General features: G+C 37.6%; 1 protein-coding gene across 1 annotated transcript in view; it reads right to left on the reverse strand.

Annotated features, from left to right (window-relative positions):
• Positions 1-1,298: 1,298 nt before the first annotated feature.
• Positions 1,299-17,860, reverse strand: part of LOC143648123 (uncharacterized) — a 55,044-nt gene continuing 38,482 nt past the window's right edge. The window contains 7 exon segments of the mRNA XM_077117691.1: positions 1,299-5,782; positions 5,784-5,831; positions 5,833-6,933; positions 7,434-7,516; positions 8,029-8,124; positions 8,992-9,118; positions 10,643-10,728. Of these exon segments, the coding sequence (XP_076973806.1) occupies positions 5,531-5,782; positions 5,784-5,831; positions 5,833-6,933; positions 7,434-7,516; positions 8,029-8,124; positions 8,992-9,118; positions 10,643-10,654 (1,719 nt within the window). The 5' untranslated portion in view covers positions 10,655-10,728 and the 3' untranslated portion in view covers positions 1,299-5,530.

The raw sequence follows: 17,860 nt of genomic DNA on the forward strand, positions 1-17,860 counted from the left end.
GAGTTGCTTATCTTCTTTAGCTAAAACTACAAATGTTGGAGAGGATGTGGAGAAATTGGAACAGTTTATTCACTGCTGGTGGGACTTTATGGAAGCCACTATGGAAGAGTTCAGCGAGTCCTCAGAAAACTAAATATCAAGTTGCCCTATGACTTGGCTATACCACCGGTCAGTATATACCCAGAAGAGCTGAAAGAAGTGACAGACATATATACACACGATGGAATACCATGCAGAATTGAGGTCCCAAAGCATATGGCAATATGGATGAAGTTTGAGGACATGATTCTTAGTGAAATAAGCCAGACACAAAAGAATGGATACTGTGTGATCTCAGTATTATAACTCTGGCAAAGATGACAATGTCAAGGCTCAGATGAGCCTAATGAGTTGTTCTGAATGATAGGCTAAGAAGTGATCATACCCCAGATGAAAAGTCAATGCAACTTCCTCTGATATTTTGGGAAACAGATGAAGAATGTGGTGCTTTTCTGCCTACACTACCCAACCTCTTATCTTTTTCTTTCCTCTCTCCCTTCCCCTTCCCTCTCTTTATTTCTGTCTCTTTGTCTATTTTTCTTTTTTTCCCTTCCTTCCCTAAAAAAAAAAAAAAATTATAAATAGAAACTTAAAGTAAGATTTTCTTTTAAAAAAGAGGCTCTGGTATGGCCTTGTGTGGCAGGATATCCTGAAGGGGAGGATGGCAGGAGCACAGGTATGGTGAGTGAGGCAGAGAGGGAGGCTGAGTGAGACCCTGTTGCTCTCCATACTCTCCCTCAGGACCAGCTGTCAGCTCACCACCAGAACCTTGCAGATCCTCACATGCCCTTGCACCTAGACTGGCTCCTGGAGCTTGTGGGCAAGCATCTGTTAACTCAACACATGGTTGGACAGATGGATGGGTGGACGGATGAAGGTGTGAGTGGATGAGGACTGCATTGGGGCATCTTGGAAAAGCTGTAACTACTTGATTTCCAGAGTGGGGAAGGCAGGGAGGAGAAAGCAAGGATGAAGTGGATCCTCACTGGACCTCCTTTCCCCACTCTTGAGGCTCCCTGTCCTCGCTCATTCTTGTGGTGGCAGCAGGAGCCTAGCAGGTCTCACAAGTGTCAGTTGGATGAAGAGGGTGGGGGCACAGTGCTCCCCAACTAGGTGGGGGTGGGAAGAGGAGGTGACCCGAGGGACAAGGGGAGCTGCTTGCCTTACCTCCTGCCTGGGGTTGGGCAGGGACAGGAGCCACATGGTGGTCACCTCTTTTAAAATATATATATATATAGTATGGCACTTTTCTTTATATATATATCAACCATCGTCAATACTTAACATTTTTTAATTTTACCCATAAATATAACAGTCTGCATCTTTAATAATGATTAACTTTTTAAACTATAAGCCACTATGCCATCATGAAATCTAACAAAATTAAGCCTTTTATATATAAAACAATCAATATTCAATTTTGCCAACTGCCCCAAAGATGTTATGTTTTAATGTAGATCCAAACAAGGTACACATATTGCTTTACCATTCAAACAGTATATAGTTTACTTATGTATGTGCATGTTGGCTGTCTCTTTCTCCCATCAGAAAAACACTACCACTTAGGGGGGGATTTCATGCTATTTTGTTCTTCTCTGTTATCTCCAGCATCTAGAACATGCCTGGCAGATAGCAGGAATTCAATAAATGCAGAATGAAGGAATGAAGTCAGTGACATGGATGTAACACTGGGGGGTGGGTAGGTATGCTTTATCAACATGGTTAAATGTGTTCTTTTCTAGCTTTAACATTTTGGCAAACTATTCTGACCCTCAATTTTCTCATCTGTAAATGGGACAACTATCACCACTTTGCGTAGGTGTTCAGAGAATCAGTAACAATACTTTTACACCACACCTTGCTAAGTCCCAATTCAGCACCTCTTTCTATTTTTCATTGGAACTGTGTTTGTTAGGTTCATCTTCCAGGCATAAATAGATGAAAGGTGTGTAATAAAGAATGTGGTCCTGCCCAAAGAGAGGCCTGGCCTTTGTCTTGAGTTCCTGGGAGGTAACCCCTAAACCCATGGGCATTCCCAAGTGGAAGTAGTGTCACTGTTATTCATGGTGGGCACCTTGGGCCACACCTGAGAGTTTAAGCTAAAGACGTGACCCAAAGAACAGGTGATAGGCCTACTTCCAGAACAGGTGGAGCTGAAGAATGCTAAACAATGAAGGTGATCATTCAGTCAATATGCCATGCCTATGCTATAAAGTCTCAGTAAAACTTCTGGACACCAAAATTTGGGCAAGCTACCCAGATTGGCAATGCTCTGGTCTACTCTCACACACTGCTAACTGGGAGGGTATTGCTCCCTGAGGACAAAGGAAACTTTGTAGTTGGAACCCTCCAAGACCTTGCCTTATATGTCTTTTCCTTTGGCTAATTTTAACCAATATTCTTTCCCTATAGAGTTATATAACCATTTAATATAATAGCTTTCAATTAGTTCTATGATTCATTCTAGTAAATTATCAAACCTTGTGGTTTGGGAACCCCACCAGCTTGCAGTTGGTATCACTTGGTATACTGCTTGCAGAGTATTACTGGGACTGTACTCTCTATGTATGTGTATCCTAACTACTTACAGTTGGTGCCCTAAGTCTTGGGCATGCATGTCAGTCTGGAATACTTGGCTGTCAAATCTCACAGTTGGGCTAACTCTGAGTATTTGGTGTTAGAAGAACTACGATTCACTGGTATGGCATGATTCACTGAAATGTATGATTTGGGACAAGAAAGGATCAGAGTGTAGGGATTAGTGTATAGTTTGATTCCTGGATATCCACAAGGTGACTCATGGCATAGAACAACATTGTGTTACAGTTACTGGAGGTAAGAGCTCCCAATGGGCATCTAAATATGACAAATCACACTCTAGGGAAATGGTGTACTGGATGTATAAGTAAATGCAAACTAACAAGAAAAAGACAATATATATAATACCCTGTTTATTTCTATCTCTAAAATGAAAGTATTAGAGAGTGTCAGGACAGATCTTGAAACTGGATCAAGCTTTGATCCCAGACTATAAGCCATAGCCATGAGCCTCAGAGAAACTCCTAAAGGGAAAAGTTATGTGGAAACAACATATATGGAATAAAACTCACATGCTGAATGACAGAGGGGAAAGTCAAGAGACTCCTGCCAACTGAGTGGAAATCTTTACATAAAAAGGGATGAATAAAGCAGAAATTCATGGGGTAGAAGCAAAGCAAAGGTCTTAAAGCAATCCTCTCAGAAACTGGATGCACCAATAGCAGTCCCTACTGGTACCCCAACATCAAAGGACAATAAGCAAAGCAGTTTTATTCATCCTAGAGCAGAGAACTTAAAAAGCAGCAAGACAAAAATGACACTGAGAAAATGTACCACCAATAACTTGGGTCCTGTAATTTAACCAAGATAAGGACTGCTGAGAGCTTAAGTTCATTGGCCTACCCCCCAGCTGATGAACTGTCAGCGTGGGCAGGAAATTCTCTGGGACTCTGGCATGAGAGCCCCACGCACTGAGAATTCAAATCCTATTGTTCTAGCCTCTATGGGGCTATACAAGATATAGAAAATGTGTGAATGCATTGGTGATGGGATTAAGGTGAAAGTTTCAAAGTGAAAGGCTTTACTTGAACTTACGTGAAGTGGCTGCATCTCTTCTATTTCAATGCGTTATGTGGAAAGATGCTTAGACTAGGGAATGTTTTTCTTACCTTGTGTAGTAAACAGAAGGCATGAAAATCAGCTCTTGTGCCAAATTGGACAAGTGAAATGGGAACAAACATGACTGCCTGAGTCCACATTGGTCATTTATTTTCTGTACACTAGTACTGTGTGCGATGCAGAGCAGCTTATGGCACAAGCCTGTGAATGCCACCCAGTGATGATAAGGATTTTGGACAAGGACATTTCCATCTGAGAGACAAGTACTAGCTTGTACTAGACTTTAATTGAGACTGCCCTGTGATGGAAAGACATAAAATATTCTCAACCTGAAATAGACACAATGCCCCCAGTGATGTTGACGAAATGCTCTAACCAAGAAATTAGTTCTCAGAAGACTTTCCTAATAAGATGGAAATGTTTACAGAGGAATGTGCTTGTGGGGGAATATACAGAGAAACTCATGAGCAAGGAGCATCTTTTCCCCTAAGACTGTCAATGAATCACCTGAGGATCTCTCTGGTCTTACTGCCACATTGATGGTGCCCTCTGAACATCTCTATATTGATCAACAAAGAGCTGCTCGTTTCATGATGGCAGTTCCAAGGTGAATGGATAACATTCCATTTGGAAGACAGCCATTCTGGCTGAAGAAGTTAAAAACAAATCATCTCCGTGGGATGAACTGCATGAACTGTTAACAAGTTTGTTTAGATTTTCACCAATTCACAGGCAGAGTCCAATGGCCTGGTCATATGTTCAAGGAGAAGGTCAACAGAAAACTCTTATAGAAAGGGAGACCTGTAAGAGACACAACCATATGGAAATCACAGAAGGAATGTGCAGGGTACATGAAGAATTGATTCCTGTAAGATCAGAAACAAATCAAACACATCTCTAACTATCCTACAGATATTTAATCACTGATGCAAAAAATATCCATCAATGATGCATTAGAGGGAACTACAGAAGCATATTTACATGAGATTCCAAAATCAGACGCCACATTCTTCTATCCCCAAACCTATAGGATTCCCACCACTGCTGTTTATACTCATCTAACAAATATCAAATAATTTGCCAAATTCCCTCAAACACTAACCCAATAAACAGAATAACTCTTGCTCACAACTTCCCCAATTTCTTAATAATTGATTTCTCATCATTTACACTGAATACATTCTCCATCAAGAAATCTCTGTATCTCCCCCAAGTGGCTTTATGCTGGTAAACAAAGGTTTTTCTTCTAATTTCATGTTTTCACATTTATTCTTAAATTAAGAATTCTTTATCCTACCAAGTCTTGTGTTTCACTTTATGATAGGGAACAATAATTACAGACCCAGGGATTCATTCCAATGAAATTCACTCTTTATTTCAAAGATAAATTAATATTAAGGCACTTTTATATCAGGTACAAAGAATTTCCCATATGCAATTTCTCTGGCTTATCAGAGTGGTAGATGAGGACTTTCTAGTTACATTAGGATTATCTTGTGAGTTTTCTCATATGGTGTATCATTAGATCAACTACTAAAGGCTTTGCTACATAGCTAACATTCATAGGGATCCTTTCCTGAATGAACTGCCTTATATTAACTTTGGTACTGGCAACTGAAGGCACTACTATATCGATTACAAACACAGCATTTCTCCCATAGGTGAATTTTCTAGGGTGATGAAAGTTTAAAGATATGGCTGAAATCTCTTCCATATTCAAATATGTTGAGTTCTCAATTTACATCTAAAGACAAAATACTGACAGGAGGCTTTCATGATACTCATGATTCTCCTATCAAATTTGAATACATTACGTTGTTTAAGAACAGAAAAATCAAGGTTTTCTAATATAGACGACATTCTTATGGTTCTGTCGATTGTGCATTCCCTTATGTTGCCTGAGGGCAGAACAGTGAATGAAAGCTTTCCCACACGGATGACATCCATGGGGTTTCTCTCCAATATGACTTCTCTCATAGTTTCTGAAAGCAGAATAATGAATGAAGGCTTTCCCACATGTATGGCATCCATAGGGTTTCTCTCCAGTGTGTTTCCTCTCATGTTCTCTAAGTTGTAGAAGAGCAACTAAAGGTTAACCTACACAGATGACAATCATGGGGCTTCTCTCCAGTGTTGAGTTCTTTCATGTGTTCTGAGGGAAGAAGAATGAATGAAACCTTTCCCACATGTATGGCATTCATAGGGTTTCTCTCCTGTATGTGTTCTCTCATGTTGTCTAAGATTAAAATACCGATAGAAGGCTTTTCCACATAGATGGCATTCATGGGGTTTCATTCCAGTGTGTGTTGTTTCATGTTGTCTAAGATTGGAACATGAACTGAAGGCTTTCTGACACAGATGGCATTCATGTGGTTTCTCTCCAGTGTGAGTTCTCTCATGTCGTCTAAGATTAGAATATTGACTGAAGGCTTTCCCACATGTATCACATTGATGGGGTTTCTCTCCATTGTGTGTTCTCTCATGTCGTATGAGACTAGAATGTTGACTGAAGGTTTTTCCACATAGATGACAACCATGGGGTTTCTCTCCAGTGTGAGTTCTCTCATGTTTCCTGAAGGTAGAACAATGAATGAAAGCTTTCCCACATGTATGGCATTCATAGGGCTTCTCTCCAGTGTGTGTTCTCTCATGTTGTCTAAGATTAGAAGATTGGCTGAAGGTTTTCCCACACAGACAACATTCATGGGGCTTCTCTCCATTGTGTGTTCTCTCATGTCGTTTGAGATTACCATACTGACTAAAGGTTTTCCCACATAGATGGCATTCATGAGGTTTCTCTCCATTGTGTATTTTCTGATGTCGTCTAAGATAAGAATACTGACTAAAGGCTTTCCCACATAAATTACATTCACAGGGTTTCTCTCTACTATGGATCCTCTCATGTTGTCTAACATCAAAAAATCTAATAAAAGTTTTCCCACATAGAAGACATTCATATGGTCTGTTGGCAGTTCGAGTTCCACTGTACTGTCTGTGGCCAGACGTCTTAAGAAAGGCTTTAGAACTCTGACGGTATTCATAAGATTTACTTCTAGTTTGACTGTGCCTTTGTTGATTAAGAGATGACTGGTCACTGAGGACATTTCCAAGTGGTTTGCTTAAATATGATTTCTTTCTCATGGGAATTAATGCATGTTGAGTCCCTGTGGATCTGAGAGTGGAATCTTCTTGCATATAAGTAGGTGCAAAGGAATTATTTTGATTGTGAGATATTTGCTGTGGAGAATTAGATGAGAGATTGTAAAAACGTGTCCATATACACATTTCTTCATTTCTATACAATGATTTCTCAAATAATCCTTCAGTGATAGTATCCGATTAAAATCTTTCCATGTCAGTTTCATACTCACATTATTCACCTGTATGCATGGAGATTTTCTCTATTATACGAGGCCAATTTCAAAGCTATACAATCAAATTGGAATTTCTTAATGTTTCAAAATGTATATATGTAAACCACGTTTATGCAATAACAGTTTATAAAAACTCAGCTCCAAGTTCTATATTCAATTTAACTTCTCAGTAAATTCAAAATATCAGATTTTTGCTGAATTAACGTTTTACAACTAGGTGACTGTACTGAATTACTAATTTATTCAATCCCCAGGCATCTATTTGAAAACATAAGGTTCACACCAAAGAAGCACTGAATTACTAATTTATTCAATCCCCAGGCATCTATTTGGAAAAATAAGGTTCACACCAAAGAAGCTTACCAATGACATGGTGTTAGAATTGTCTTTCCTGCAGGAAAGTTGCATAAATACTATTTCTTTCTTTTTACAGGTAATTTTCTTGCCTATAATTATTGGGGTAAAAACACAATAAACTGTTAAGAGTTCATAATGGGAATGAAAATGTTGGAGGTCCTAAATATCCCTCTCAGTTTGATTCAAATATTAACACTTGGATGGGAAAGAATATCAAATTAAATAATAGGCTAGGCAAAAGAAAATGTTATAGGACATTAACAATCGAAAAATATTCTCAGGGTTGAAATATGAAAAAAATAAGAAGTCATGATGTTAGGGAGGTAAAGAGAGAGAAATTCTTGCAATAGTAAGGCCAGGATAAGGTTCATTATGTGAAATTTTAATTTCAATAGTACATAAGTAACCCTTTCCTAAAGTCAAAGACATTTCACTTGATAAGGGTATAGAATAATGATCAGATATGATGAAAACTTCTCCAATATCCTATGTTTCAGAAATCATAACTCACTTAGGGAAATCTGAAGCTGATATTTCCAAGGACTCAATCACAAACTGATGAGGTTCCTCCAAAACTGATGCACAGGCTCCTAGAGCTCACCTGGATTCTGGTTTTGGAGAAATCCTATTCCTTCTCTCCACACTTCCTGTACTTGTGGCAACTGGGAAAGCACATCTGATTTGAAGACCTGACATCCTGTTTGTAGGGAAAAAGATACCTGGAATCTGAATTGTGTTAACCATGCATTATCAAGTCCATAGAACACTATCAAAGAGAAAGGTAAGCACTGATGGTCAGCAAGGTAAAAGTACTTTGAGCAAAGAACACTGACAATATTTCATCAGCAAAGGGTAACTTAAAAGTGGAGACCTACGATTCTGTTGTCCATGCACAATTTCAAAGAGAGACAGGAGAGCCCTCCATATTCTAAATGAGGAGAAATTTGATGTTTGCACAGCTGTTGATTATTATTTTCAAAAATAATACAAAGACCATAAACTCCACCAAGACAATCTAAATTCTATCGAGACAATGATATATGTGGTGTTTTTATACTGTGTTCCGAAGACAGCAAAACCCTAAGGCAGAATAATTATTTTTAAATGTTTAGTCACTCATTTATAATTAAAAAAATTATTCAGTGACTATTCAGCACTCCTCTAAGTGTTGGAGACTGAGACTCAACAAAGACATTAAGTTGTTTCAAGAAGTTTAAATTCCATGAGTGTAAATTTGATGTAAGAAAATAATTTAGGGTGGTACAATGGTGGCTCAGTGGGAGAATTCTCACCCACCATTCTGGAGACCTGGGTTCGATTCCCCATGCCTGCCATTGTAAAAATAAACAAACAAACAAAAAAAGAAAATTGTTTAAAAATATGTGGTTGTATGTATGACAAAATAGTTTAAATGTGTACATAATATAATATCTGAAAGTACAAAGAATGTAAAAAGCTTATCCAACAGAATGGAGAAGCTGACTTAGATACCTGAAATAAATATATAGGATATAGGATAGATATGATAACTACATATCAATGATAGGTAAATTTTCAGACTCACCCACTGCGATCAGATGACTGATAGTCTCCAGCATCACATCTCGAAACAGTTTTCTCTGGAATGTGTCTAGCAATGCCCATTCTTCTTGGGTAAAGTCTACAGTTACATCTTTGAAGGTCATTAAATCCTAACATATCACAGAAATATGGGGTCACACAAGGGCATCCTTACCAACAGGCTCAAAATCACAGCACTAATGAAGCAGAGACTTTATGAAGCTGAATATGTTTAGAATTCCAGTAAGATCACTCTCAGTGCTGAACTGCCATCTACTTTTAAGATACACTCACAGACCCATAGACATTCTGATGATAATACAATTCCATTGTAAAGGAGTATCATATAACACGTGAAGAGATATCCATCTGGAAATTTAACTTGCAAACATACTTCCTGATGCTCATTGTGATACGTGCTCTATAGATAGCATCCATAACTAAAATGATCTTTCCCTTGAATTTCAAGTAAATCTACCCACTTATCATAGGACAAGAAATATCCATGGTATATCATTTTTTAAAAAAGGCTATGGTTAGATCACTCTTGTTATAGACGATCTCACATTTCTTATTTATAAAATTGTTTAACATTATGTTATGCATTTGAACAGATTCAATGCACTAATGAGTGAAGCGTTCTTTTGAAATTAAATTCACTGGTCTATTATTCATCAAAACAGCAGGGGACTTAGAGGGAATATCTAGAACTCTGGAGAACTTAACATGTTTCATACAGACCTCTGGATCATTTAGAATTTTCCATAATTGAGTGGTTACTGATAACGTTAAGTACAGCTGGTTCAGGACTACAAGTCAGGGACCCTTGAGATGATTGTACTGAAAGATGGCCTTAGTCTGGCCATTCTCATGGTAGAAGAACTCCCATTCTCAACATTTGCTGAGGCCCAAAGCACAAGTTTCATTGTTTCCCAGATCTTTATCTCATCTTTCATTCAAGATGAAAAGAGGCCACAGTTTTGCTTCTGGTCTCTTTAAAAATTTTCACTACCATAAATTTTATTCTACCTAAAAAATGAGTAATACTTTCTATACATTGCATCCATTTAAAAATTTTGAATAAAGTTGATTACTAAAACTGAAATTGGGAAACTGGGAACAACAATTGTAAGGTAAGTTTTAATTTTCTTTTTTTTTTGATTATTACAAAGTGTGTCAATATTCTACAAACAGATTAAGAATAAAATGGTGGAAAATAAATGAATGATTTCTCATTTCCCTTCATTTCTAACTTCCTCTTGTGCTGTAGTCAACAATGCAGTCTTACATCAAGGTTGATCGAATGCACATGCTAAAACATTGGTCTACACACTGACTTAATTTCTGCTCTATCCATGAGGGCATTATTTCTACAATGAGGAAATGGGTTGGGTGAGAAAAAGAAAACACCTTTAATTTCTTCAGAGAATATACAATCTTAGTAGAGACTGGAAAAACTACTGTAATGTTGGGAAGGAAATTAGTTATTGATGAGTCTCAAACATACCATAATTATTCTTAAGTTCGAGCACACTTACCTGAAGCTCAGATCCTCGAATAGCTCATGAATGGATTAGGAATGTTAATACCATAGGAGAAATGACAACATCTGTTTCCAACAGTATGTAACTTGATGTAAGGAAGTCCCTACTCACCTGTGGTTGCATTGTCAATAGATCAGCTGACAACTGTCTTCATTTGGATTTTTACTCACAACCAGACAAGCAACAGGTGAGTAAAGCTGAGAAAAGAGACAGAAACCTTTAGACTCAGATCTTGACCACAATTTCCAGACTGTCATGAATCTCAAGCCATTTACAAGGGAGAGAACCCAGCCCAATCAACAGAAACATGAAGTATACTCAAGAGAATCAAGACATAAGGGGTCTTGGGTTTTCAACCAAATAATGAAGATATGAATACATTAACTTTACGTAATATAAGAATATAACAATCAGCAAATTGTATGTGTTAATTATCCCATGGTGTTCAGAGACTTTAATTCACTTTCTGATTCTAAACCACAGGAACATTTGACCTATTTCACATCTGGAATTAGGTCTCCACCATCAGAGAAAGCAGTTTGGAATTTCTCAGCTATAATTATGCTTGGTGTATACACTAGCATTGGTTTGTCAACATCCATCCTGGTTTTCCGGACACTCTCTCCCTGCTTTATCATGCACCTGTCATTCTAGGTACACTTCTCCTAAATCATCCTGGTTTTTAACATGTGATATAAATGATTTAACTATCTCAACACTAAGTTCTCACTCCTATCCCAATACATTTGGATCCTAACCAAGAAATGATATATATAATTATGAGGTACATCTAGTAAAGCTCCTGTTCAATTTGGAGGGATCAATGTCTCTTATCAGGCAAATTTAATCATGAAAACCCCCTGTATCAGAAAATAGCAGCAGTATATGGGTCATAATCATTGTTACGTTCCACAATCCTCACAGGACAAGGAGGCTCAGAAGATACAGAATGAAGGGATTTGGGAGAAAATCAGTTTGCTCATTCTGATAATTTTGTGAAGGGATAGCTGAAATATTTTTTGCATATTACTCATCATCAGCTGTGACTTCCCAAATTTCATTATTTAGATATGTGAACAAGGCCAGAGACCCATCAGTTCCTGGAGTCTGCCCATGCCAAAAAAAAAAAAAAAAACACATATGAACAAATGTGTAAAATGTAAATTTTCCTCTAAAATATCAATAATGATTACATGTATGTGTCAGTTAGATTCAGTTGTCAACTTGGCCAGGTGAGCATACCTAGCTCTGTTGCTGCAGACACAAGCCAATGGTACCTGAACCTCATCTGTTGCTAATTACATCTGCAGGCGGCTAGGAGGCATGTCTGCTGCAATGAGTGACATTTGACTTAATTGGCTGGTGCTTAAATGAGAGAGTGCAAAGTAGCACAGCCTAAGCAGCTCGGCATTCCTCATCTCAGCACTTGCAGCTCAGCCCAGGCCTTTGGAGATGAAGAAAGAAGTCACCCCGGGGAAGTTGTTGGAACCCAGGAGCCTGGAGAGGCCAGCAAAGACCATCCTGTGCCTTCCCACATAAGAAAGAACCTTACATGGAAAGTTAGCTGCCTTTCCTCTGAAGAACTAACAAAATAAATCCCCTTTTATTAAAAGCCAATCCATCTCTGGTGTGTTGCATTCCGGCAGCTAGCAAACTATAACAATGTACTTCACAGACAAATGATGATTACGTGTCATAAACAGTGGTAGGATTAACTCTTTGTACCTGAAGTCCAGAAACAAATGGTTGTATTTCTTAAAAGTTCAATCCACATAGCAATCCTCATGATAAAGGTTAATTTACTCCATATACTTTCAGAGAATATTTTTGATTTCCCTGTATTTACCCCATTAGTAAATATACTTCCCTTACACTGCTTCAAATGATGACTAATCAACATCATGAAAGACTACTCCTAAATGAGGCTACCATCTCCAAAGCACTCCCCATAAAAAAATCTAGTCTGTGGGTCTCAGTATATAACTTGAAACCAAAGAACTACTAGAACATGACATCTTTTAGGTAACTTTCTTTTTCTTAGGCTTCGCTGACACCTCAGTCCCAAGTGTATTCAACTGATTCTAATCACTCGTTCATCTTGCATTCTGCATGGTACTCCTCAAACAATATTAGAACATCAAGACATAATGCTGTCCATTCTCTTCTCTCCCAATTCTAAAACTGATGTAACTGCGGTACTAAAAAAGTTACCTATCAATAACATTTAAATATTTTAAGATACTACTTTAAAAGAACAAAATGTGCAAATTGACAGTAGTTATAAAATGGAAATGGTATGGTAAAGGAAATTCACATCCAGATTGAAGTACTAAACAATATATTCAAATATGGTCAGTGTATGATTTAACTGTTACCCATTATTTCCAGCCTAATGACCCATGAAATGAAAACAAATGTCTGAATGTCACCCAGCACACTCATCCTATTTTGATGTCATTTCCCTTGAGTAAGAAGCTCTGCTGCAACTGGATGTGTCGTTTGGCAGCAGATAGCAAGAATGAGTTCTGTCTTCACATCACTAGAAATCCCTTGACTCCCACTGTTCTAGTCTGCTAGCTGCCAGAATGCAAGATACCAGAAATGGAATGGCTTTTAAAAAGGGGGATTTAATAAGTTTCAAGTTTACACTCTTTAGGCCAAGGATATGTCCTAATTAAGGCAAGTCTATAGAAACGTACAATATAAGGTATCCAGGGAAAGATATCTTCGTTCAAGAAGGCCGATGAGATTCAGGGTATCTCTCTCAGCTGGATGGGCCCATGGTAAACATGGTGACAGTGTACTAGCTTTCTCTCCTGCTTCATGAAGCTCCCCAGGAGGCGTTTTCCTTCTTCATCTCCAAAAGCCACTGGCTGGTAGACTCTCTGCTTTGTGGTTCTGCAGCTTTCTCATTCTCAAAAGGAACTCTCTCCGAAATGTCTCCTTTTTTATAGGATTCCAGTAAACTAATCAAGGCAAATGTAGAATGGGTGGAGACACGTCTCTTCCTAATCAAGTTTTAATACACACAATTGATTGAGTCACATCTCCGTGGAGACAACCTAATGCTTTTCCAACCTAAAGTACTGAATAGGGATTAGAAGAAACCATTGCTCCCACAAGATTGGTTAGGATTAAAATGTGGCTTTTCTAGGGTGCCTAAATCCTTTCAAACCAGCACACCCACCTAGGCTCAAAGGGTGAGTTCTGCCATATTTTCCATACTCAGCAGAAGCATATCAGTTTTCTTGTTCATGCATGTATTTATTACTCATCTACCCATACACTTGCCACTATGCTACTCGTTTTATCAAAGAATGATAGGGTCATTAGCCAACACTTGCCAGCACCAAATTCAGTATTTTATGCATCCATTTACTTTAAATATAGCTCAAATAAGCATTTTTTAAAGCCATTTAGAGACTGTCAACTTTGCAGACCTCCACAAGCCTATACACACTATCAGCCAACTATAGATAAGACAAAGGCAACAGCTGTAAAGGAGTCTAAACCACTACTGACTGTCCTTTGGAGCACTCTTTCTCAGAGATTCCCCACCATGTTTCTGGCTGACATCATCCAGACACATAAGTCCATGCTCTGATTCTCCAATTCCCCTGGAGTTCTTGCACTTTTCACCTTTTGGTTCATAGACTCATACCACTGACTCTGGAAGGTTACCTGCTGGAAGGAACTTCCCTTCTCTCACCACCTTGTCCAAGTACTGCCAAAAGACTACTTGTTGTGTGCTACTTTAATCTCATGTTCAAGTCTTTTCTTTGAGCAACTGTGATATCCTCAAACTCACCAAATCTGGCTTTACAGTCTACAGTTTATATGCAAAATTTAGCCCTTAAATTCATCAGATCTAGTAATGACCATTAATTTGACCCACCTCCCTAGCTATACTGTAAATTCTTAGCAGAGAGCCTGTCTTCTAACTCTCTTTCCCTCAAAATACCAATAACTCATTGAATGACAGATTAATTGGTTCCCTTATGGAGTGACTGCTAAATTGGTTATTTTAGGGGAGCACTTCTTTGTAAAACAACAGAAAAAAATTGTTTGAATATGCAGCATTTTACAAGAAATTTTAGGCAGAGAACAGTGATTTTGACAGCTTGGACCATTCACATGGAAGTGATAAAGCCAAAGTAATGGTCACAGCTTTGAAACTTAGGATGGAATTATTCTCTATTTTCAAGTGAAACAGACAAAATAATCTTGGCAAATGGTAACACCTAGATTAAGTAAATTAATCCATTTGTGCCTTAATAATAAGGGTGATTCACAAATTTGACCTACTGAAGAGATTTTTTTAATATTCTGAAGCAATAATAGTCCAAAGAGTAATATGAAGTAATTACCACAAAACAAACAATAAAGATTTGCAGTATACTTCAGAGCACATTACTGTTATAAAACAGAAATTTGAGAGTTGGTTGGAGTCGGTCATTGAGACTGCCTGAAAGCTAATTAGTTTTGAACATTTTACATGGGAATTTTCCCCAGTACAATTACCACAGTATAATGAATTCCCGTTGCACTTAACACTCAACTTCAACAATTACTAACACCTGGGCAATTTTGTACCATCTGCACCCTCATTTTTACCCCAATCTAGTCATATGGGATGACTTTAAAACAAACCACAAAAAACCTATCATGTTCTTAAAAACTTAAATGCATATTTCTAAAAGATGAGAGAGTAGTTATTTTTAAACAGACCCAAAATACTATCACCACATGTAAAAAATTAATAATTATTTACTACTACCAATTATTCATCCACAGAATTGACAATGAATCATTTCAGAGTTCCCTACAATTATTTTTAAATATTTTATTGAAAACCTCTTCTAAATTGACAGAAATATTATGCATAGCCACAACTATATACTGAAGTAGAGTGAAAATCTGCATGAAACTTTTGAATTTGCATAAACTTTGAAAAACTATTTCAACCAAACATAACACATATTTTTAAACATATATATTAAAGGAAGGATGTATTTGTTTTTTGGGTTAGGGGATGCTTTTCATTTCTTCCCCTCCTTCTGACAAAACTGTACACACATAAGAAATCATCAATTAAGTATTTTCCTTTCTAAGTTTTTTTCTACACATTTACAGCACTTCTCACAACATCGGCAAACAAGTGGTAAACAATAAACAAAGGCACTGGACTATCTGATTTTACCTTCTACAGTTACATATATATACAGACAATTTAAAGAAAGAATTCTATTTAACTTTCAATATATTAAACCATTCTCTCTGAATCTTGATTTTCTCCCTTGGTATCATCAAATCAACTTGTTTAACACTTATTCATCCTTTTTAGTGACTGTATAACATTTCAAACCTCCCATAATTTGTGTGACGATTTCCTTGATAATAAGTATTCCAGTCATTTACCATATTTTTTTGTGTGTGCCAACAGAAACATCCATAATCATGTGTTACTGCATTCTGGTGATTTTATTTCTACATATTAGATTACTAGAAAGACAAATTCAAGGTAAAAGGATATTTCATACCCACAATACATAAAGATCTTTGAAAACTGATGAAGTAGGGGCTGCAAGAAAGAATAGCAATCAAGAGTCAAGTGAAAGTATTTTCAAGAAGGTTTGCATAATCAGCTGCATCAAATGAGAAATCCAGGGCAAATCTGACTCCTTCCTAATTCTTTCTGTCTGGGTGCTTTTACGATTTTTTATTTGTCCTTAGAGTTCTGCAGTTTTACTGAGATATGCCAAGAAACAGCTTTTCCTAATCAAATTAATGTAAAACTTGGTTAAGTCTTTTTAAAACTCAGTCTTGGGTCTTCTTCTGTTCAGGGAAATTTTCTTTCATTGTTAATACAACATTTCCCCATCGACCACAAGTTCCTTTTTCTCTTTCTGATACATCTGCTATTTACATGTGAGGATTTTAAAATCTGTCCTCCATACTGTTGACGTTGTTCTATTTGCTTCCCCTTTCTTTGCTTTTGCTTTACGCTTTATGATATTTCTTTTCTTTCATTTTCCAGGATGCTAAATTTTATCTCCAGATAAAATTTTTTGAACTCCAGAAAAGCTTTTTCTGCTACCTTTAAGTTTCCTTACATGCTCTAGTGTTTATGATCAGCATCATTCAAAATTGTCTTGTGTCTTCTGCCACAGCTCTGTTTCTTCTGCCTAATCTTCCTCAGTCTGGGACAAAGCTCTTCAGGGGGCTCTTATTTTACTTTTTTGGTTCTTTGGTCCTTCTATACCCTTATGGGGACTGTCTCACAAGTTTTAGAAGACCAAACACTTCCACCCTCTGATCTAGGTCAAAAATGCAGAGGCTTTCTGCTCTTTGCTGATGGCCATAGATAATGCTTCTCTTTCCATCTGTAGGAGCAGGAAAGACTCATCGTATCCATTTGGCTGCTTCTTGGCATTCCCCAGATCACAGAAAGTAGGGACACAGTGAAGGTTTGGATCTGTTGTGAACCCAGAAAAGCCATATCCTTTAAACCTCATTCAATATTGCTGGGTGGGAGCTTTTTGATTGTTCCCATGGTGATATGACTCACCCAACTGTGGGTAATAACTTTTGATTAGATGGGTTCCATGGAGATATGCTGCCATTCATTGAAGATGGGGGTGCTTACTGGAGACCTTTAAGAGGGAGCCATTTTGAAAAAAGGGACAGAGCCCATGCAGCCAGAGACCCTTGGAGATGAATAAGAAAAATGCCTCCTGGGGAGCTTCATGAAACAAGAAGCCTGGAGAGAAAGCTAGCAGATGTTACCATGTTTACCATGTGCCTTTCCAATGGATAGAGAAACCTCGAATGTAATCGGCCTTCTTAAAACAAGTTATCTTTCCCTGGATGCCTTAGACTGGATATTTCTACAGTCTTAGTTTAATTTGGATATTTTCACAGCCTTAGAACTGTAAACTTGCAACTTATTAAATTCCTCCTTTTAAAAGCCATTTGCTTTCTGGTATTACATTCTAGCAGTTTTCAAATTAGAACAGACACTAAGATAGAATTTAGGGCAACCTTCCTTCAAGTGACTGGAATTTTATGTTTAAGTCTCACATAAAATTCAACTAGATAAGAGACAAAGAAGAACACTACATACTAATTAAAGGGTCAATTCACCAAGAAGATATAACAATCATAAATGTTTATGTTTCCAATCAAGGAGCTCCAAAGTACACGAGACAGACATTGGCAAAATGAAGAGAATGACAGATGTTTCAACAACAATAGTAGGAGACTTCAATACACCACTCTCCTCTATAGACAGAACAGCCAGACAGAAGAGAAACAAGGGAATAGAGAAGT

Source organism: Tamandua tetradactyla, chromosome 1 (assembly GCF_023851605.1).
Source record: "Tamandua tetradactyla isolate mTamTet1 chromosome 1, mTamTet1.pri, whole genome shotgun sequence".
NCBI lineage: Eukaryota > Metazoa > Chordata > Mammalia > Pilosa > Myrmecophagidae > Tamandua > Tamandua tetradactyla.